General features: G+C 36.6%; 1 protein-coding gene across 6 annotated transcripts in view; it reads left to right on the forward strand.

Annotated features, from left to right (window-relative positions):
* The window catches only part of ALS2 (alsin Rho guanine nucleotide exchange factor ALS2), an 87,022-nt gene that overhangs the window by 14,455 nt on the left and 49,885 nt on the right, over positions 1 to 22,682 (forward strand). For all 6 annotated transcript variants that reach the window (XM_060106041.1, XM_060106039.1, XM_060106042.1 and 3 more), the window contains exons 2-7: positions 2,508 to 2,587; positions 3,838 to 3,992; positions 6,800 to 7,737; positions 10,852 to 11,209; positions 13,577 to 13,745; positions 14,655 to 14,751. In XM_060106041.1, coding sequence (XP_059962024.1) covers positions 2,568 to 2,587; positions 3,838 to 3,992; positions 6,800 to 7,737; positions 10,852 to 11,209; positions 13,577 to 13,745; positions 14,655 to 14,751 — 1,737 coding nt within the window. In that variant the 5' untranslated portion in view covers positions 2,508 to 2,567. The remainder of the gene's footprint in view (positions 1 to 2,507; positions 2,588 to 3,837; positions 3,993 to 6,799; positions 7,738 to 10,851; positions 11,210 to 13,576; positions 13,746 to 14,654; positions 14,752 to 22,682) is intronic.

Consider the following 22,682-nt stretch of genomic DNA (forward strand, 5'->3'; position numbering starts at 1 on the left):
CTATTGATTCCTTCTAGCGTAGTTTTCATTTCAATTATTGTATTGTTCATCTATGTTTGTTCTTTAATTCTTCTAGGTCTTTGTTAAACATTTCTTGCATCTTCTTGATCTTTGCCTCCATTCTTTTTCCAGGGTCCTGGATCATCTTCACCATCATTATTCTGAATTCTTTTTCTGGAAGATTGCCTATCTCTACATCATTTAGCTGTTTTTCTGGGGTTTTATCTTGTTCCTTCATCTGGTACATAGCCCTCTGCCTTTTCATCTTGTCTGTCTTTCTGTGAATGTGGTTTCTGTTCTACAGGCTGCAGGATTGTAGTTCTTCTTGCTTCTGCTGTCTGCCCTGTGGTGCATGTGGCTATCTAAGAGGCTTGTTGTCTCTTCCACTTTTAAGGACTCTGTGATTATGCTGAGTCCATCTGGATAACTAGGATAATCTCCCCAACTTAAAACAAGCTGATTAGCAGTTTTACTTCCCCTTTGCCATGTAGCCTAACATATTCACAGGTTCTGGGCATTAGGACATAGCTATCTTGGGAATCATTATCCTTCCTACAGTATATAATAAGTAACAAAGTTGCCAGACAGTTTGTAGAGTTTTAATTCCATTTGGATTTGAAAAACTGAATGTTGGTTAGAAATCATGTGGCATAAGGAGTATATCCACTTTAAGAAAACACTGTATTCAAGAATATGACACCAAAAGAGAAGAAAGCTCATCTGCTTTATTCATTTTACCGATTCTCAACAGTTTTGATTGACAGGCAGTAGGACACAATTTGGTTTACGAACAGTGAATCAGTTGCATGAAGTGTGCTTGTGCACTCCCACACCCTCCCAGAGCAGTTCTCTGGTTTCCCCCCGGGCATTGTTTAACTTTTATCAAGGGACCAGTTACTCCCTGATCTCTCATAGATGAACATAGGTTAGACCTGGCCTCAGAACTTTTCTGTATGCTGTGAACTGTACATTTTACTAAAAGTTAATTACTATGACACACAAAGCATAGTACCACTTAGTAATCATATTTATTAAATGAATAGCATTTATTAAATCTGTTCAGATATATCTTTCATTTACATGTACCCTTCATCCAACTTTGAATGAGTCAAAATCTTTCTAAAATAAGCATTAGGTAGAGAGTTATTTCCTCCAGATATACAGATGGGAAACTGTAAGAATTCACAGGCAACCTGGAGTAAACAGATGGTCTTACATCACTCCTGCCGGTGTGGGCCCTTTCAAAGCACAGTGACGATGCCATACCCTTTTGCAGAAAAATAATGAATTTGGCCCCAGTATTTTTATCATTCACACATCTAAAACCCCGTTGCTCTTATTTTCATGAGTTTTGGTGCCCTTAAAAATGTGAATTTCTTAGTTGAAATGCATTGAGCGTTTCTTTCTGCCTGTCAGTATTTCTAGCTCTTACTTTATTAAACATTGAGTTTCTGAAATGATAGGTCATGATATTTGTACTGTTATTTTCATATAGCTCTTTTCTATTAAATGGTAGATTTAAAAATAGATATTTTAAATTCACACTTCTTTCTTCCAGCCCTTTGGATTATGGTTTTGAATTGAGGTTGATTTGGGGAAAACACTGCTAGTTCCAATACATGGAAAACTTTGTTTTAATGATGTAATTCTGTGTGTGTGCATTACTGGAAAATGAAATTAAAACTGTTTGAATCTGATACATTACTGGAGAGATTGCAGAAATTCTTTTTTTTAATTTTAATTTATTTATTTTAATTTATTTATTTTTGGCTGCCTTGGATCTTTGCTGCTGCACGCGGGCTTTCTCTAGTTGCGGTGAGAGGGGATTCCTCTTCATTGTGGTGCACAGGCTTCCCGTTATGGTGGCATCTCTTGTTGCGGAGCACAGGCTCTAGGCACGTGGGCTTCAATAGTTGTGGCTCATGGGCTCTAGAGCGCAGGCTCAGTAGTTGTGGTGCACGGGCTTAGTTGTTCCACAGCGTGTGGGATCTTCCGGGACCAGGGCTCGAACCCGTGTCCCCTGCATTGGCAGGCAGATTCTTAACCACTGTGCCACCAGGGAAGCCCCAAGAAATTCTTGTTTACTTAATTGGTATTTAAGTGTTCATATGTCCCAGCAGCTTTTAAAAAGTAGCCTTAATTTGTGTGTAATGAATACTTAACACATTGAGTTTTCAGATTGAACTTATTTATAATAAAAAACAAATGAAAAAATCTGTTGCCTGACAAAGAACAGCTAGGTTGTGGGTAGTCTTTTCTCACTTTGACATTACATTTGACGATCAACAGGCATTTTTATAAGCTCAGTGGGCAGGCTCAGTCTAGAGATTTGACTTTGGCAGGCGGGATATGAAATAGTTTAAATAGTTTTGCTGTGTATTTATTGCCCAGTGAATGTGCACTTGTTGGAGAGCTGCCTTTTTTTCTTCTTTTTTAAAAATCTGACAGATAAAATAGCAAAGTGCTCTTTGACTGCTCTTCGTGCTTACGTGTGTTTTGCTGTTTAGGGTTTTATATACCTTTTGCAAGGAGGGAATGATTTGGTGATGGAGTGCTGCCACTGACCGATGGACTCAAAGAAGAAAAGGTAAAACCATTTTGTCCTTTTCCCCTACCCTTCTAGGAAAACACAACAGACAGTTCCACTTATGTGTAGCTTCTCTTCAGTTTAATTTTCTTGTTGATGGCTATTAAGTAGGAATAGTGACATTTGTGTTGATTGGTAAAGAGAGAAAAATAATTACAATAAAGCTTGTTAGTGGTACACTTTGTTGCTAGTTCCTTTCTTACGCTTATAAAAGGCACAAAATGTCTTCACCATTTTAAAGCTTTTGAAGCCATTTTTTTTTTGTCACACATAATTTCAGGTTTTCAAAAGTAGCCTTATTAATTGTAATTCTATCCTTAGAGAACTCGGCGCCATGAATGATATTTTGAAAGGAGGGTTAGGTTTGTGGCTTTCCTTTCATAAAAACATGGTTATGCCTAATTACAGTTCAGAGGAATATTATTTAGCAAAAGTAGAGAAAATCCTAGGTATTATAAAGTAAAGAAAACCAAAAAAAGTTTCTGTGCCTCATTAAAATATTGGCATCAGTGTTCTAGAAAAAAGAATATGAAAATAAATGCCCCATCTATGGTGACACAAAGGAAAATTTTATATAAAGGGAAACCCAGAGTATGTTAATGTGGCCTTTTCTTGGAAAGGGAGGCATTTGGGATACGGTCATTGTTACACAGCTGTGTGTTTTATGTTCTTTGAACTAGGGTTATCAGATAGATAGAATTCTTTGGCTAGAACGTGAGTAAAGCATGAAGGATTTTACTGGTACCCGTTATAAATTTAGTTCTTAAAAATTTAAATAAGAATTATAGAGCTTAAGCTTGGTATAAAGGGAAATATGGATCTCTATTCCTTCTGTCTTTCTCATCAAATACTTTTTTTTTTAAATACCAAATTAAAAACTGAAAATTTAAAATAAGACTCCAACTTGGGACATGTTATAACTTTAACATCTAAACAAGGAGTTAATGTACTGAGAAGTAAGAATCTTGAAATTTTAAATCAGAAAACTTCAAAAAGTAGCCCAGGTTTTGTTTGCTTCTTAGATAGAGATAAGTAATTTGTGGGTTTATCCTCAAATCATTTATATAAATAGTAATTTTACCTCTACTCCTGTGTCATAACCACGGCATAAAATAGGTGCTAAACTATCTGACTCAGTCACCCATGTACTGGTAAAAGGTATAAATCTCATGACGGTATGAAGGATAAAAGATACAGTTCTGAACTGGAGGAACAAGCTATTTTTAAGCTATTTTTCTTGATGTTTGTAGCTCAACAGAAGCTGAAGGATCCAAAGAAAGAGGCCTGGTCCATGTGTGGCAGGCAGGCTCCCGTTCTGTAACACCAGAGAGATTGCCAGGCTGGGGAGGAAAGACTGTTCTTCATGCGGCCCTTGGAGTGAAACATGGAGTTCTTCTGACTGAAGGTATTGAAAAGAATGGCTTAGCCAACACTAACTGAGACTCTGACCAGTGTCGGAGCGTATAGGAGCAGCTGAGAGTTACTGGGTACGAGGGATTCTGAGTGAACTTTGCTGGAGCTTATGCTTTTTTTGTTTTCAAAATATGTTCTTACTCCCTTTATCAGAAATCAGATGAGTTCTTATATTTAAGATGTACCATAACTAGAATAAAAGGGAGAATTACAGTTTAAAAATCTTAGTAGTGATAAGTACATGAAAAATTAGATTTTTTAAAAGATTACGTATTCAGAGACCCTTTTACTATACCTTTGTTCATTAAATGTATCATAATAATAATGCTAATAATAGCTAATGTTTATTAAACAATTATATGTGCCAGGCACTGCACTAAGCACTTTATATGTATTATCTCATTGCCTCTTCACAGCCACCTTATGAGGTAGCTGCTGTTATTATACCCACTTCACAGATGAGGAAGCTGAAGGTCAGGGAGATTAAATTGTTTTCCCAAGCACACACGACTATGTAAAGGGTCAGAGTTAGGGTGGGAACCCAGAAAGTCTAATTTCAAAATTTGCTTTTTAAATCTCTTGGCTGTACTGTCTCAGTACCGTTTTTCTCAGGCGTAAATAGCAGCTCATAAGAACATATAATAAAATCTACAAATCTGTATCAGAAACATAGGCTATAATCTATATAGAGAGCTGCCTTTAATTTTGATGGCACTTTACTGACTAAGTCATGGTAAATTTGATTTGGGTCAGGACTGCCATCAGCTTCACTAATTCATAAATTTCTACTCTGTAAGTATTTATTAAGTATTTAACAATGCTGTGGTATCTTCCTTGTAGGAACTAAGGGAAGACAGATTCTAGGAAACAAAGCATAAATCTGACCATGGTGGTTTTTTGGTTCAAACATGGATTTCTTTCTAATTTCTTTATTATTATGTCACTTTTATTATAATAATACATAATACTATTATTATTATTGTATTAGGCCAGAATTTGGAGAAAGCCTTATTTTTCAAATGTGAACTATATCCAGTACCTTCCCTATGGGCTTCAAAATCTATAGTTCTCATATAAGTAGAATTCTGTTACTGTCATTTTATTAGCCCCTCAGTAAGATATTTAGGAATCCTTCACGAGCATGATATCTTTAAACATATAGAATCAAACCTAAAAGCCTGGGAAAACTGAGGGAAAACTTAAAAAAAAAAGGTAAATAACCTATGTTCATGTTTAAGCAGTGTTCTGGTTTAAGTGTCAAAGTAACAAAAAATCTCAGCTCACACAAATGTGTAGCTTGAAATGGCACAAAGATCTCAGGTACTTTCTTTTCTAAGTGAGGAAATGGTTCTGATTGAATACTAGAAATTTTCAAGCTTTGTCTCTATTCAATTTAACCATTAGCTCATAATTCAATGAGGGCACCTCATTGACTCACTATTTTTGAGGTATTCCAGGCTAAAAAAATGATGTCTAAATATTCACTTCTCTGCAATTTGCTCTGGAGAGACTGTTATTCTAATGGAATATAATACCAATTGAAAGTGTTGGCGAACTGTTGCAAGTGTGTTATATCACTTGGGAAGAAAAGTTTAAAAGATCTTAACCAGTGAGCTTATTTTCTCAGTACTCTATACAAATTAGAAATTTCCTAATAAAAGCTGATCTTCCCTCTAGCCACTATTGTGTTTTTCCTTACATAGATGTTGTAGTGAGTTTGAGTGTATAAATGTATTTGCTATGTGTAATGGGCCAAAAATAAAGTATGCCTTTTTTTATCAGCAACTCAATTGCTGCTTTGTGGAGGAAAAATAGTACCTATTTTCATTAATTTAAAGAAAATGGGTGACCCTCTGGTCACATAGGAAAGAAAGGATGGTGGGCTTTGTTTAATATTTTTCAAAACCCATGGCCAAGTCTTTGTTCCATTTGAGGTTTTTAGCTAGCATAAATCATTTGCACATACCCCCAAATTTCCCCAACACCTGCGGTAAAACTATGACTTGGTAGCACACGTGAACACAAATAGGTTATCATCATTCATGTACCCAACTCACTGGTGCCTTCCCTTTTAATTCTAAAGCCAGCTAGTCATGGCTTCATTTGTTTTTTTCTTTGTTTTGTTGTGATTTGCTTTTTAAACAAATGACATCTCAGGAAGGCTATCTAGTACACAATATATATTATAAATAACATTTAAAAATTATACATAGTATGCTACACAACGCATGTTAACATTGGTGCTCTCAGTCCAACCTGGAGGTATAAAGCTAATTTCATAGTTTTGGCCAAAGTGAATCTCTAATATTTTTATGTCATGGCATAATTTTTTGCTGCTCTGACTTATTCAGTAGTCGTGAATGTTGTAGATATTAGCGAATGTGTCTGTTTTATCTTCTGCTTATTTTATCTAATCATGTCATGATCATTATTTTGTCTTTGAACTCTTGGAATCTGCTTCTGTAATAGCCTGCAATGATAGCCATTAGTAACGGATCGATGCTAGGAGTTTGTAGGATAAGGCTGAAGGAGAGGAACAATACCCTTCATCTGGAGTAGTCTCCTGCAATTTGTAGAAATTGTCACTGTATTTCAGAATGTTAAAAGATGTTATTTGTTAAAAGATTCATAAGTGTGGAATGCTATCTGCTTCAACCAAATTTCTACAACTGTGCTTTTGAAAATTAAAAAAAGAAAAAAAATCTATTTTGTTAAACCTAGAGGGGACTAAAAGTTAGCTGACAAAATTTCTAGTTAATTCACTAACTCCCTCCCTTTTTTTTCTTTTTAAACCTTCAGATGGTGAGGTCTACAGCTTTGGGACTCTCCCCTGGAGAAGTGAACCAGCAGAGATTTGTCCGAGTAGCCCCATTCTAGAAGAGGTGCTGGTTGGGCAGTATGTCGTTACTGTGGCAACAGGGAGTTTCCATAGCGGAGCAGTGACAGAAAGTGGCGTGGTGTACATGTGGGGGGAGAACTCTGCTGGCCAGTGTGCGGTAGCTAACCAGCAGTATGTTCCGGAACCAAACCCTGTCAGCATTTCTGATTCCGAGACCAGTCCTTTGTTAGCGGTCAGGGTCTTGCAGCTGGCATGTGGCGAGGAGCACACTCTGGCATTGTCCCTAAGCAGAGAGATTTGGGCATGGGGTACCGGTTGTCAGTTGGGTCTCATTACCACTACCTTCCCAGTGACAAAGCCACAAAAGGTGGAACATCTTGCTGGGCGAGTAGTGCTACAAGTTGCCTGTGGTGCGTTCCACAGCTTAGCCCTGGTGCAGTGCCTCCCTTCCCAGGATCTGAAGCCAGTGCCAGAAAGATGTAACCAGTGCAGCCAGCTGTTAATTACAATGACTGACAAAGAAGACCATGTGATTATATCAGACAGCCATTGCTGTCCATTAGGCGTGACACTGTCAGAATCCCAGTCAGAAAACCAGGCCAGCACTTCCATCAGCCCCTCCACTGAAACCCTTGATGGCCAGGGAGAAGTGTTTGAGAACACCTTCGTACAAAATGAGCTGCCTGCTGCTACCGAACTGAACGTTGGAAATGTTCAGACCACAAGTGTTGAGACCATTTCCTCCCCACAAGATGCCATGGGAACACCTGAAATTTCTTCTGCAAGAAGTATACCATCGTACCCTGACACTCAGGCAGTAAATGAATACGTGCAGAAACTGTCAGATCATTCAGGAAGAGAGAACTCAGAGAATGGTGAAAAGCCAGTGCCATCTCAGGTACCTGCTAAATTTTATAATATAAAGGTGAACCATATGAGTTTTCTTGAGAAACTTTAAAATACCTAAGTGTTGGTGCCATTTTTTATTTTTTGAGTTTGACTATTAATCTGTCTTATCATGCAAGCCTAGATAAGGAAAACCCTGGATTAATTCAAAATTACTTTTCATGTTCAAATTCTGGCCCTTTATTTATGATGTTGAAAGATGTTATTCTGGGATTCTGTTGTAAGTAGAGAAATCCCATTTTTTTTCCCCAAGTACTTTTTCCCCCATGGCTAAGGTGGGCCCCTGAAGAGTTTAATCTAACATGACTATATATTCACAAAGAATTCTCTTATCTGTATTTGTAGCACTCTTCAGATACTATTGAGAAAAATCCTTTCCTTCTTTATCAGAGAAGGTTGCTGTGTGGCGGATCCCTCGATTATAGGCAGACTTGAAACTGACTGGCATTACATATTGTTTGAATTCTTTTCAGTTATACCAGTGGTCCTCACTGGGCATCACTGGGCGGAGGGTTTTATATTCTCTTCATCTCGTTTAAACTACTTTCACTTTGAAAACTTGTAGTAAGTGGAGAAAAGTGTTTTACCAGGGGCATGTAGTAAGCTGTGTCTCCCTACTTAAATTGTTCTAAAGGTTACTTGTTTTTTTACTCTTAGTGGAAGCCTTTTGCTTTTGCTTTTCCAAAACTCTAAGAAAACAAATCTAAACAAAAACATATAATCCTAGGGACTTCCTTGGTGGTCCAGTGGTTAAGACTCAAAAAAAAAAAATAACTAATCATAAAAGAGCTGCCTTGTGGCGTTGCTTTCAGGTTTTTGAAACCACATAGCCTCTGGATTCTTCATCACTGTTGTTTACTGGTTCAGAATGGGAACGTTGCTTAGAGGTGTTTTTAGAAACAGTTTTTATTTCACAGTCTACTCACCGAACCTTGTAGATGTTTGATTTTTTTTAAATTTTTTATTAAGAAGCTGTTTGGAGAAAGAAAAATCTAAACAAAGCAAAAGTAATAATTGAACAGGACTTGTACATGCTTATAAAAAAGTTAGATTTTGACTTTCCAAAAGTCATTTCTCTGATTTATTAAAGTTGTAGTTAAAAGTCTATTGTATACTGTTTATTTGAATAATAGATTATCATCATTGAAATTGCACTTTCCTTTGGACCTGTTTGGTTAAACATTTAAAGTTTTGGTTACCTATGCTAGTTTTGGCAGTGTGTGTTTAACTAAGTGTAGTTCCATCTTTGTAAATAGTGCCTCAATCATACAGCTAACCATTAGGAATTTATGTGGCTTAGGACAAGTTTTTTTCTTCTGGCCAGTTGTAATTGAAAGAATATCTCACGTTTGTGAAATAAACCAAAGTATTTGGCAATGAAGCATATATTTCATTATTGCATTTTGCTATTGGTTGATTGGAACTCCTGAAATTATGTCTTCCATCAAAATTGCTGGGCATGTGTTTTTGTTTTATTTATTCACTTATTTTATGAATTGTTAAATATAATTAAGTAGAGGAGCCAGTTAGAACAATAGCTTAAAGTTTATATAAGGTAGAGTTTTTTTGACTTTCCTCCAGTAAGAACTCCCTAAATTAGTCACCCCTAAATACCATCACTGCTTCTGTTATGAGCTTTTGTAAATAGATGTTGGAAATAGTGACACCAGTTTTTCTGAACAAGTTATCATGAGAACTGTGTCACCAAGGAAGTAATAGGCTTTGTATTTATCTTTTTTTTATATGGTATATTTGTTTATTTTGTTGGATATTTTAATTAAAGACTCACATTTTGTTGAATTTAGTATTTAATTGAACAAAATGTATTGAGTGCCTACTACATGCCAGGCACTGTGCAGGGAACAGGAATTATTTCCTTTAAGAAAAATCAGAAGCCAGTGTTAAAAAATATTTTTGGGGCTTCCCTGGTGGCTCAGTGGTTGAGAGTCTGCCTGCCGATGCAGGGGACACGGGTTCGTGCCCCAGTGAGGGAAGATCCCACATGCCGCGGAGCGGCTGGGCCCGTGAGCCATGGCCGCTGAGCCTGCGCGTCTGGAGCCTGTGCTCCGCGGCGGGAGAGGCCACAGCAGTGAGAGGCCCGCGTACTGCAAAAAAAAAAAAAAAAAAAAAAATTTGGTTTGGTTTGCAATTCAGGACAAATTAAGATACACACACACACCCTCCCACCCCTTGGGATCTTTGGGTAGCATAGGAAACAACATTTTCATTGTGACCTATGCTCATGAGCCAAAAGCCTTTTCGTGTGTTAGTAGGTATATCTAGTGACTTTCTTTTTTAGTAAACAGTGGTGCTTGACAGCTCAGAGTAAGTGTTAACTGATTTTTCACTAAGATATCAGAAAACTTTAGTTGGCTTTCTAATACAGCTGTGAATAACACTAAGAACCTTGGATCCAAATGTTTAATGATTAACCTACCACATTGCTGGATGGTAGTGAGAGCAAAGGTAATCTTTCAGTTTACCTTGCCCCTGGGTCATGGAAAATAACTCTTGATGAAACAGTAGAAGGACAGAAATTTCAGAACATAGTTTGGGGGTGGATAGTTTAGAGTTATAACTAATTTTTCTGCCTGTGTATGCCATATATACATTTGTGTTCATAAAACATTTTAGGAAGAGCCTTTTCTTCTTAAAATGTAATTTTTTCTCATTATTTCTTAGTAAAAATCTGTGTAATTTTTCCTAGTAGTGATCAATAATAAAACTTGCATTTTTCCAACCTCCTATCCAGGGCTATTACCTCCTATTGAAGGTGATGTTTTCCATACCTTCCCTTCCCTCTCCCTTCTACTGTGTTTATTTTATAAAAGCAGCTGGGACCTATTTTTAAATACCATGATAAAACACCACTCAAACAAAAGGAAGTACTTTTGATAAGGAACTGTATTTTAAGCACTCATTTCCATCTAATGTGTTAAATCTGTGATCAAGAAGGGATACCTTTAGGTTGGAGATGAAGAGACCTCTTGTTGTTTTAGATTCTTGTATTTGCAAATAGTGATAGATGTTACACTTTCTTTTTATTGATTGCTTGTTGTATACGGGATTGTATTTTTATGTACTTTTTTACGTGTGTATATTTTAGCCTCTTGTAGCAGAAGCGATTCCTAATCTTCACAGCCCAGCAACCACAAGCACTTCAGCCCTGAACAGCCTAGTGGTCTCTTGTGCATCTGCTGTTGGTGTGAGAGTGGCTGCTACATATGAAGCTGGGACCTTGTCTCTTAAGAAAGTTATGAACTTTTATAGTACAGCCCCTTGTGAACCTGGAGCTCAGGCAGGCAGTAGTCCCATAGGCCCAGAAGGTCTGAAAGATAGCAGAGAAGAACAGGTTAAACAGGAGTCAATGCAAGGAAAGAAGAGTTCAAGTCTTGTGGATATCAGAGAAGAAGAATCAGAGGGAGGCAGCCGAAGACTCTCTCTCCCTGGATTGTTGTCACAAGGTAAGGAAATAACCAGCTTTTGTGAGTTGACTTTTGGTGAATCCAAGATGCTCCTGACATCACATGCTATTTATAATAAATTCGCTTTCCTAACATATTCAGATGTCAAAATTTATATAATTAAATAGCTTTTTAAAAGCTACATGTTTCTCTGCTTTAGAAATAACTTTAGACCCTCACTTTTTCATAATACCTGCTTCTGCTTATGAACCTTGTTTTGAGTCTTATTTGATTGTTCTGGAATGTAGCAGTAGCCTCCTTATTTCCTGGGTGGGCCTGGACTCCAGATCAATGAAGTTGCAGATGTGATCATGAGGAGTTAATGTACTTATGCCCTGAAAGTGAAGATGATCTTAAGCTTCAATAAGAGAAAGCTTCATTTTCTGAAACCATTAGCAATCAGCTTCTTAGAATATTGAGAATATTGCACAGGTGTTGCTTCTACATTCTCACTCAGTTCAGGAGTCTCAGTCATCTAGACTTTTGCTTCTCAAGGTGGCTTGCAGACCAGCAACATCAGGGAGTTTGTTAGAAGTGCAGGATTTCAGGCTGCATACCAAACTTAATGAATCAGAATATACATTATAACAAGATCCCAAGGTGATTAACATGCACATTAAAGTTCAAGAAATATTGGATTAGATCAACCAGGGGTTGGCAAAGTTTCTCTTTTTTTTTTTTTGGGGCCCTGACCAGCGATTGAACCTGTGCCCTTGGCAGTGAAAGTGCAGAGTCCTAACTACTGAACCGCCAGGGAGTTCCTGGCAAACTTTCTCTGTAAAGAGCTAAAGAGAAATATTTTGTGATTTGTAGGCCATACAGTCTCTGTTACAACTACTTGACTTTTCTTAAAAGCGGTCATAGACAATACATAAATAAATGAGCTATATTCCAATAAATCTTTATTTACAAAAACAGGCGGTGGACTATATTTGACCGATGGGCTATAGTTTAGAGCTTTGCACAAAATGGTATAAACCAGTGGTTAGGAAGTTAGGAATACTAGACTAGACTAAAACTTACCTTTTCTGCTATGTCCCTATTCCCTACCCTTGTTCTACTTACTGCTCTTGTGCCACTGAGCACTTTTGCTATCCTGCCTCCTGATTCTCATCGCCACTAGATTCATCTGTGCAAATAAAACCCTAGTCTTGATTGTATGTGTGTGTGTGTGTGTATCCCATGAATTCTGCTAAGTCTGAAGGATAATCTTGGGCCAAAATGTTCTTATTCTGAAATGTCCTTTAGCATTTTCAGTATAAATATAATATTTGAGATCTCCTTGAACCACAGATGTGGGATATTGATTTTTGTCATGCCATTAGACCATGCGAAATATGTAGTTCTACTAACAGACTTATTTCCTTAGGTGAAATTTTACTTAGTAAACTTAAAGTATCTTTAGAAAAATTTTCCATGTACTCTTTCTCTCTCTTTTAAAATGATCTAGCATACATCTTTGAGGAAACCTCAAGTAGGTATATTTGAGTCTTTGTATGTACGAGTGGATGATACACTCACCAGAAAAGATTGTGGTCTTAGCCGGTGATGATCACTTTCTTTGTGGCCCACAACTTAATGACCAAGTGACTTAAGTCTATACCTAGTGACATTTGATGATTTTCTTCAAAATATATCCTGTCACCAGATTGGTGTACAAGATTTACACAGTGTTGTATGCCTTTGTTACAATTTTGAACACCCTAAAAGATGTCAGCATTCTTTTTTAAAAATATTAAGTTCTCTATAAAATAATTTAAAGTAGGCAGCAAAATACAAAATCTCTTTAGTACTTCCCATTCATAACCATTTCCTCACTGTAGAAACTTTTAAGTTTTATGGCTAAAATAAATCTTTTGTTACAATATTTATAGTATGTTTGAACTTAGACCTTAATTTGGAAAGGCTTAACTTTTAACTCTGCTTTGAAATGGGAAAAATATTTGTTAGCCTTAGTGTAGTATTTTGTTAAGCTTATTCTTTAGAATACCAGTTCCATAGGATGTCACATAGACATTCTGTATAACAAATGTTATACAGAAAAGGATTTTGCGGCTAAATGTTTGGAAGTGGGGCAGGGTTAAACAGATTTAAACAGGGCTTTTAATTGCAGGACTTTTCAGCACCCTTAGCATGCTAATGCGTGTGTGTGAATCTCTACCGGGCAGGTAGGGAGGAGGAAAGAATGCAGTAGGCAGTGCTTACCAAACTCATTTGACCACTTAATCCCCAGTTTTGCTGAGAACCTGTAGAATATGCTTCACAAATACCATGTTAGTGTATTTCTTTGAAAATCAACAGTTCATTAAAGTGGTACCTTTTTTCTTATCCATCCACTCCCTCATAATATCTCTGGTTTGTTTTCAGTCTCCCCCAGGCTCTTGAGAAAAGCTGCACGGGTGAAAACGCGGACAGTGGTTCTGACCCCGACATACAGTGGAGAAGCGGATGCGCTCCTGCCTTCTCTGAGAACAGAGGTGTGGACCTGGGGGAAAGGGAAGGAAGGACAGCTGGGGCATGGTGATGTTCTGCCTAGGTGAGTGCTGCCAGTGTTTACTGTTAGAAATTAGCTTAAACAACCTCTCTCCTGGGAAGGTCTCCAAATCTCCATTTCCTCATAGAGGAAATATGGTTTCTTCTAGCTCTAGATTATTATACACCATTAACTCTGATAAAAAACAAAACAAACACCTCCCACCCCCAATCAGTCTTAGTCTTGAATTTGTTTCTAGCAATAAAGGACTTAAGTGTCTATGGTATATCTTTCCATGTCTTCTTTGATGTATATTCATCTTAGAATACAGAAAGGGGTGTTGATAAGATTGTATTTCATTGGAACATGTGAATGGTTCAAATTTTTAACTTATAGAAAACAACCAACAATTTTTTTTTTACCTGAAAGTGGTCTATCTGCTGCTGCCAGAATAAGTATAACCACAGTAATTAACCATGTCTATTCATGTACATCACGGAAAAACTGTTTTGTTTAAGAGAAACTCTTATGATATTAACAATAGATATTTGTGAAAGTGTGTAAATAGAATGATTATCTAAAACAGCCAGTTAATATAAATGTCTCTTTTATTCCTAGAAGAGTGAAAGCAACTAATGTGTTAAAAAAATGACAACTCCCCTCTTTGGTTATATTTCATTGTCCTGAGTATATTCTCTGCCATATGAATCATTCAGTTGTTTTATGATTCTTAACAGATTCTGAACTATGGTGGTTAATTAGTGATTAATAGACAAAAGATTAGGTTAAAACCATTAAAAAGTATTTATATTTAGGAGTAGATTGAACATACATCCAGTATTTTTATCTTAATGTTTTCTTTTGAAATTTTTACTTGAAAGCACTTACTCCATAATTTGAGAAAGGCCATGATTGTTGCTGAGAATACTTCTTACTTTGAATTTTATGTGTGTGTGTATGTTTTTCTTTAAGGCTTCAACCATTGTGTGTAAAATGTCTGGATGGTAAAGAAGTAATCCATCTGGAGGCAGGTGGTTACCATTCTCTTGCACTTACTGCGAAATCCCAGGTAGGAGGCAAACTATTAAAAGCTGATCTTCATTTCATGGAGGGCCAACCTGATGAGACTGGACCATCGTTTATTGAGTATATGCTGTGTGTCAGGCAACAATCCTGTATCTCATTTGATCTTTTCAGTGTTTTACATTGCACTGTATTATTTCCATTTTACAGGTGAGGAAAGGGAGGTTTAGAGAAATTATGTAACTTGGCTAAAGTCACACACGTGACTGTAGACTTTGGATTCAACATTGGCCTACTTGACAAAGAAGCTTTCTATAACGTGCTCTTATGGAAAAATAGAACTGAGTTTTCTAGGGTATGGGTGAATTTCTGTTTTCTGATGAAGAAAATCCATATGTAAGACACTAAGAAACCAAAACGTATTTCTCTCTTAAAATTGTGGGACCTGAAAGTGACCTCCAGAATCATTTAAAACCATGCCCATATGCATAAACCCTCCTAAGGAAAGTAGTTTTTCAAACTTATTCTTAAATATATTCATATAATGATTCTTCATCAGTCCCTTTATCTTTTTAAGAAAAGTCAGTAAAAGATTCTAAAACCTTTAAGTGCTTTATTTTGACTATCACATAGTAGGATAGCCAAAAAGCTATTATAGCTCATATAAATAAATATAAATATTAGGAAAGAAAAGGATAATTTTATTATTATTAACATGATGAATCATCAAAAAGGCTTAAAAATAAGAAATTAGGAAGGTAGCAAGTTACAAAATAAGCAAGGTAAAGAAGAAAGCATACTTGGGGAAAAAGAAGCTGTTCACAATTACAACAAAAATATTAAGGAAATAGGAACATCGTTAATAGGAAAAGTGTAGAGCCCACATGACACAAATTCAAGAACTCTTCTAGTTATAAAAGAAAATAGGAATAAAGAGAAATTTTATTTTTATTATTATTTTTATTTTTTTTGAATTTTTGAATTTTATTTTATTTATTTTTTTATACAGCAAGTTCTTATTAGTCATCCATTTTATACATATCAGTGTATACGTGTCAACCCCAATCGCCCAATTCAGCACACCACCATCCCCACACCACCGCGGTTTTCCCCTCCTTGTTGTCCATACGTTTGTTCACTACATCTGAGTCTCAACTTCTGCCCTGCAAACCGGTTCATCAGTACCATTTTTCTAGGTTCCACATACATGTGTTAATATACGATATTTCTTTTTCTCTTTCTGACTTACTTCACTCTGTTTGACAGTCTCTAGATCCATCCACATCTCAACAAATGACTCAGTTTCATTCCTTTTTATGGCTGAGTAATATTCCATTGTATATATGTACCACAACTTCTTTATCCATTTGTCTGTCGATGGGCATTTAGGTTGCTTCCATGACCTGGCTATTGTAAACAGTGCTGTAATGAACATTGGGGTGCATGTGTCTTTTTGAACTATGGTTTTCTCTGGGTATATGCCCAGTAGTGGGATTGCTGGATCATATGGTAATTCTATTTTTAGTTTTGTAAGGAACTTCCATACTGTTCTCCATAGTGTCTGTATCAATTTACATGCCCACCAACAGTGCAAGAGGGTTCCCTTTTCTCCACAACCCTTCCAGCATTTGTTGTTTGTAGATTTTCTGTTGATGCCCATTCTAACTGGTGTGAGGTGATACCTCATTGTAGTTTTGATTTGCATTTCTCTAATAATTAGTGATGTTGAGCAGCTTTTCATGTGCTTCTTGGCCATCTGTATGTCTTCTTTGGAGAAATGTCTATTTAAGTCTTCTGCCATTTTTGGATTGGCTTGTTTGTTTCTTTAGTATTGAGCTGTATGAGCTGTTTATATATTTTGGAGATTAATCCTTTGTCCGTTGATTCGTTTGCGAATCTTTTCTCCCATTCTGAGGGTTGTCTTTTCGTCTTTTTTATGGTTTCTTTTGCTGTGCAAAAGCTTTGAAGTTTCATTAGGTCCCATTTGTTTATTTTTCTTTTTATTTCCATGACTCTAGGAGGTGGATCAAAAAAGATTTTGCTGTGATTTATGTCAAAGAGTGTTCTTTGGGGCTTCCCTGGTGGTGCAGTGGTTGAGAGTCCGCCTGCCAATGCAGGGGACATGGGTTGGTGCCCCGGTCCGGGAAGATCCCACATGCCACAGAGCGGCTAGGCCCGTGAGCCATGGCTGCTGAGCCTGTGCGTCCCAAGCCTGTGTGCCGCAATGGGAGAGGCCACAACAGTGAGAGGCCCGTGTACCACAAAAAAAAAAAAAAAAAAAAGAGTGTTCTTCCTATGTTTTCCTCTAAGGCTTTTGTAGTGTCCAGTTTTACATTTAGGTCTCAAATCCATTTTGAGTTTATTTTTGTGTATGGTGTTAGGGAGTGTTCTAATTTCATTCTTTTACATGTAGCTGTCCAGTTTTCCCAGCACCACTTATTGAAGAGGCTGTCTTTTCTCCATTGTATATCTTTGCCTCCTTTGTCAAAGATTAGTTGACCATAGGTGCATGCGTTTATCTCTGGGTTTTCTCTCTTGTTCCATTGATCTGTGTTTCTGTTCTTGTGCTAGTACCATATTGTCTTGATTACTGTAGCTTTGTAGTATAGTCTGAAGTCAGGGAGTCTGACTCCTCCAGCTCTGTTTTTCCCTCAAGACTGCTTTGGCTATTCGGGGTCTTTTGTGTCTCAGTACAACTTTTGAGATGATTTGTTCTAGTTCTGTAAAAAATGCCACTGGTAATTTGATAGGGATTGCACGGAGTCTGTAGATTGCTTTGGGTAGTATAGTCATTTTCACAGTATTGATTCTTCCAATCCAAGAACATGGTATATCTCTCCATCTGTTGGTATCATCTTTAATTTCTTTCATCAGTGTCTTATAGTTTTCTGCATACAGGTGTTTTGTCTCCCTAGGTAGGTTTATTCCTAGGTATTTTATTCTTTTGGTTGCAGTGGTAAATGGGAGTGTTTCCTAAATTTCTCTTTCAGATTTTTCATCATTAGTGTATAGGAATGCAAGAGATTTCTGTGCATTAATTTTGTATCCTGCAACTTTACCGAATTCATTGATTAGCTCTAGTAGTTTTCTGGTGGCATTTTTAGGATTCTCTATGTATAGTATCATGTCATATGCAAACAGTGACAGTTTTACATCTTCTTTTCCAATATTTATCCTTTTATTTCTTTCTTTTTCTCTGATTGCCATGGCTAGGACTTCCAAAACTATGTTGAATGATAGTGGCGAGAGTGGACATCCTTGTCTTGTTCTTGATCTTAGGGGAAATGCTTTCAGTTTTTCACCATTGAGAATGATGTTTGCTGTGGGTTTGTCATACATGGCCTGCATTATGTTGAGGTAGGTTCCCTCTATGCCCACTTTCTGGAGAGTTTTTATCATAGATCGGTGTTGAATTTTGTCAAAGGCTTTTTCTGCATCTATTGAGATGATCATATGGTTTTTATTCTTCAACTTGTTAATATGGTGTATCACATTGATTGATTTGCATATATTGAAGAATCCTTGCATCCCTGGGATAAATCCTGCTTGATCATGGTGTATGTTCCTTTTAACGTGTTGTTGGATTCTGTTTGCTAGTATTTTGTTGAGGATTTTTGCATCTATATTCATCAGTGATATTGGTCTTTAATTTTCTTTTTTTGTAGTATCTTTGTCTGGTTTTGGTATCGGGGTGATGATGGCCTCATACAATGAGTTTGGGAGTGTTCCTTCCTCCGCAATTTTTTGGAGAGTTTGAGATGGATGGGTGTTAGCTCATCTCTAAATGTTTGATAGAATTCACCTGTGAAGCCGTCTGGTCCTGGACTTCTGTTTGTTGGAAGATATTTAATCACAGTTTCAATTTCATTACTTATGATTGGTCTGTTCCTATCTTCTGTTTCTTCCTGGTTCAACCTTGGAAGGCTATACCTTTCTAAGAATTTGTCCATTTCTTCCAGGTTGTCCATTTTATTGGCATAGAGTTGCTTGTCGTAGTCTCTTAGGATGCTTTGTATTTCTGTGGTGTCTTTTGTAAGTTCTCCATTTTCATTTCTAATTTTATTGATTTGAGTCCTCTCCCTCTTTTTCTTGATGAGTCTGGCTAATGGTTTATCAATTTTTTTTATCTTCTCAAAGAACCAGCTTTTAGTTTTATTGAACTTTGCTATTGTTTTCTTTCTTTCTATTTCATTTATTTGTGCTCTGATATTTATGATTTCTTTTCTTCTGCTAACTTTGGGTTTTGTGTATTCTTGTTTCTCTAGTTCCTTTAGGTGTAAGTTTAGATTGTTTATTTGAGATTTTTCTTGTTTCTTAAGGTAGGTTTGTATAGCTATAAACCTCCCTCTTAGAACTGCTTTTGCTGCATCCCATAGGTTTTGGATTGTCGTGTTTTCATTGTCATGTGTCCCTAGGTATGTTCTGATTTCCTCTTTGATATCTTCAGTGATCTCTTGGTTATTTAGTAACGTATTGTTTAGCCTCCATGTGTTCGTGTTTTTTATGTTTTTTCCCCTGTAATTCATTTCTAATCTCATAGCATTGTGGTCAGAAAAGATGCTTGATATGATTTCAATTTTCTTAAATTTACTGAGACTTGATTTGTGACCCAAGATGTGATCTATCCTGGAGAATGTTCTGTGTGCACTTGAGAAGAAAGTGTAATCTGCTGTTTTTGGATGGAATGTCCTATAAATATCAATTAAATCTATCTGGCTTATTGTGTCATTTAAAGCTTGTGTTTCCTTATTTATTTTCATTTTGGATGATCTGTCCATTGGTGTAAGTGAGGTGTTAAAGTCCCCCACTATTATTGTGTTACTGTTGATTTCCTGTTTTATAGCTGTTAGCAGTTGCCTTATGTATTGAGGTGCTCCTATGTTGGGTGCATATATATTTATAATTGTTATATCTTCTTGGATTGCTCCGCTTATCATTATGTAGTATCCTTCCTTGTCTCTTGTAACATTCTTTATTTTAAAGTCTATTTTATCTGATATGAGTATTGCTACTCCAGCTTTCTTTTGATTTGCATTTGCATGGAATATCTTCTTCCATCCCCTCACTTTCAGTCTGAATGTGTCCCTAGGTCTGAAGTGGGTCTCTTGTAGACAGCATATATATGGGTCTTATTTTTGTATCCATTCGGCAAGCCTGTGTCTTTTGGTTGGAGCATTTAATCCATTCATGTTTAGGGTAATTATTGATATGTATGTTCCTATGACCATTTTCTTAATTGCTTTGGGTTTGTTTTTGTAGGTCCTTTTCTTCTCTTGTGTTTCCCACTTAGAGAAGTTCCTTTAGCATTTGTTGTAGAGATGGTTTGGTGGTGCTGAATTCTCTTAGCTTTTGCTTTTCTGTAAAGTTGTTGATTTCTCCATCAAATCTGAATGAGATCGTTGCCGGATAGAGTAATCTTGGTTGTAGCTTCTTCCCTTTCATCACTTTTAGTATATCATTGCCACTCCCTTCTGGCTTGTAGAGTTTCTGCTGGGAAATCAGCTGTTAATCTTATTGGAGTTCCCTTGTATGTTATTTGTCGTTTTTCCCTTGCTGCTTTTAATAATTTTTCTTTGTCTTTAATTTTTGTGAATTTGATTACTATGTGTCTTGGCACGTTTCTCCTTGGGTTTATCCTGTATGGGAATCTCTGTGCTTCCTGGACTTGGGTGGCTATTTCCTTTCCCATGATAGGGAAGTTTTCAACTATACTCTCTTCAAATATTTTCTCTGGTCCTTTCTCTCTCTCTTCTCCTTCTAGGACCCCTATAATGCGAATGTTGTTGCGTTTAATTTTTTCCCAGAGGTCTCTTGGCTGTCTTCATTTCTTTTCATTCTTTTTTCTTTATTCTGTTTGCAGCAGTGAATTCCACCATTGTGTCTTCCAGGTCACTTATCCATTCTTCTGCCTCAGTTATTCTGCTATTGATTCCTTCTAGTGTAGTTTTCATTTCAGTTATTGTCTTATTCATCTCTGCTTTTTTGTTCTTTAATTCTTCTAGGTCTTTGTTAAACATTTCTTGCATCTTCTTGATCTTTGCTTCCATTCTTTTTCCAAGGTCCTGGATCATCTTCACTATCATTATTCTGAATTCTTTTTCTGGAAGGTTGCCTATCTCCACTTGATTTAGTTGTTTTTCTGGGGTTTTATCTTGTTCCTTCATCTGGTACATAGCCCTCTGCCTTTTCGTCTTGTCTGTCTTTCTGTGAATGTGGTTTTTGTTCCACAGGCTGCAGGATTATAGTCAAGAAATTTTATTTTTAGATGAGAAGAATCAATGTTGCAAAAATGCCATTTCTCCTAGATTATTAAATCAGTAGAGTGTAAATTCAGTACAATCCCCAAATATTCCAATAGAATATTTACAACCTAATAAAATGATTCCCAAAATTATTCTAGGAGAATAAACATAGGAGTTGCCACATAAATTCTGAAAAAGAACAGAAAGGAAGAGTAAGAATTAGCCTTATAAAATATATTATAAAACTACAAACAGATTATTATAACAGAAATATACCTGTAGAATTGAAATAGACCCAAGTGTATGTGAGAATTTATTCTATGATAAAAAGTGGGCATTTCAAATCAGGTGAAAAAACAAGACTGAGTGCTCAGTAAGTACTGTTAGAACCACTGGCTTCTTATTTGCAAAAGAAAATTAAGATAACTTTACATATTCTAATTCCATATGGAGTAAAGATGTAGATTTTAAGAAATAAAACCTTACAGGTGTAAGAACACAGTTAGGTGATTTTTTTCCCAGTAATCTTAGGAGTAGAAAAAGACATGACATGAAAACCAGAAATTAGAACGTGAAGGTGATATGTTTGTCTCCGTAATAATTCAGCAGTCCCACACAGCAAAAACTAAAACACAAACCGAAAAAACCCCATAAACTAAATTAAGATACATAACATATGGGAAAAAAATTTGTAACATATATGACTGTGTTATTACCTGATCCATAAAGAAAAATTGTGAAAGGACATTTGTATTTCATTCATAGAAGAAAAAATAGAAATGGCCAGCAACAAATGAAAAGATGGTCAACTACTCAGTAAGCAAATTTAAATTAAAACAAAATTTTCTCACCTATCATGTTAGCAAGTATTGCATTTAGTACTAAGTGTTGGTGAGAGTGTGGGGAAAAGGTACACACAGTGCTGGTGGGAATGGAATGTACACTGGACTTTGCTGGAAGACAGTTTGTCAGTATGTATCAAAAATCAGAATGTGTGTGTTCATTGACCCAGAGTTCTTTGCCTAGGAACTTATCTTAAGGAAATATATACACTAATATATATACCCAAGGGTTTTTTTTGTGTGTGTGTGTGTGGTATGCGGGCCTCTCACCACTGTGGCCTCTCCTGTTGCGGAGCACAGGCTCCGGACACGCAGGCTCAGTGGCCATGGCTCACGGGCCCAGCCACTCTGCGGCATGTGGGATCCTCCCAGACCAGGGCATGAACCTGTGTCCCCTGCATCGGCAGGCAGACTCCCAACCACTGTGCCACCAGGGGAGCCCTATCCAAGGATTTTTAATGTAATTTTTATATTAAATAATTGGAAAGAAATTATTAATAGATGTACTTACTTCATTAGGTAATTGATTAAACTACACCCACAGTGGAATTTTATGTAGTTATTATAAATGATATTGTAGCTCTATACTTGTTGCCCTAGAAAAATGTCAATGCAGAGCATTACATAAAAAACATCAGGTCACAAAACAGCATTGATAGTAGAGTCCCATTTTGTATATTCATTATATCTAGTAGATATTGAAATTTCTGGAATTATACTGATATATGTGTATGTTCCTAAAACAAGGTAGTATCAGTAGTTATCTCTAAGTGGTTGATTCATCAGTGGTTTTCACTTTCTTTTTATTTCTTCGTACTGTCACAGTCTTGTACAGTGATCATGAATTGCTTTTATAATCAGAATAAACAAAACCATTTTCATTAAACATAGCC

This window comes from Mesoplodon densirostris, chromosome 8, assembly GCF_025265405.1.
Source record: "Mesoplodon densirostris isolate mMesDen1 chromosome 8, mMesDen1 primary haplotype, whole genome shotgun sequence".
NCBI lineage: Eukaryota > Metazoa > Chordata > Mammalia > Artiodactyla > Ziphiidae > Mesoplodon > Mesoplodon densirostris.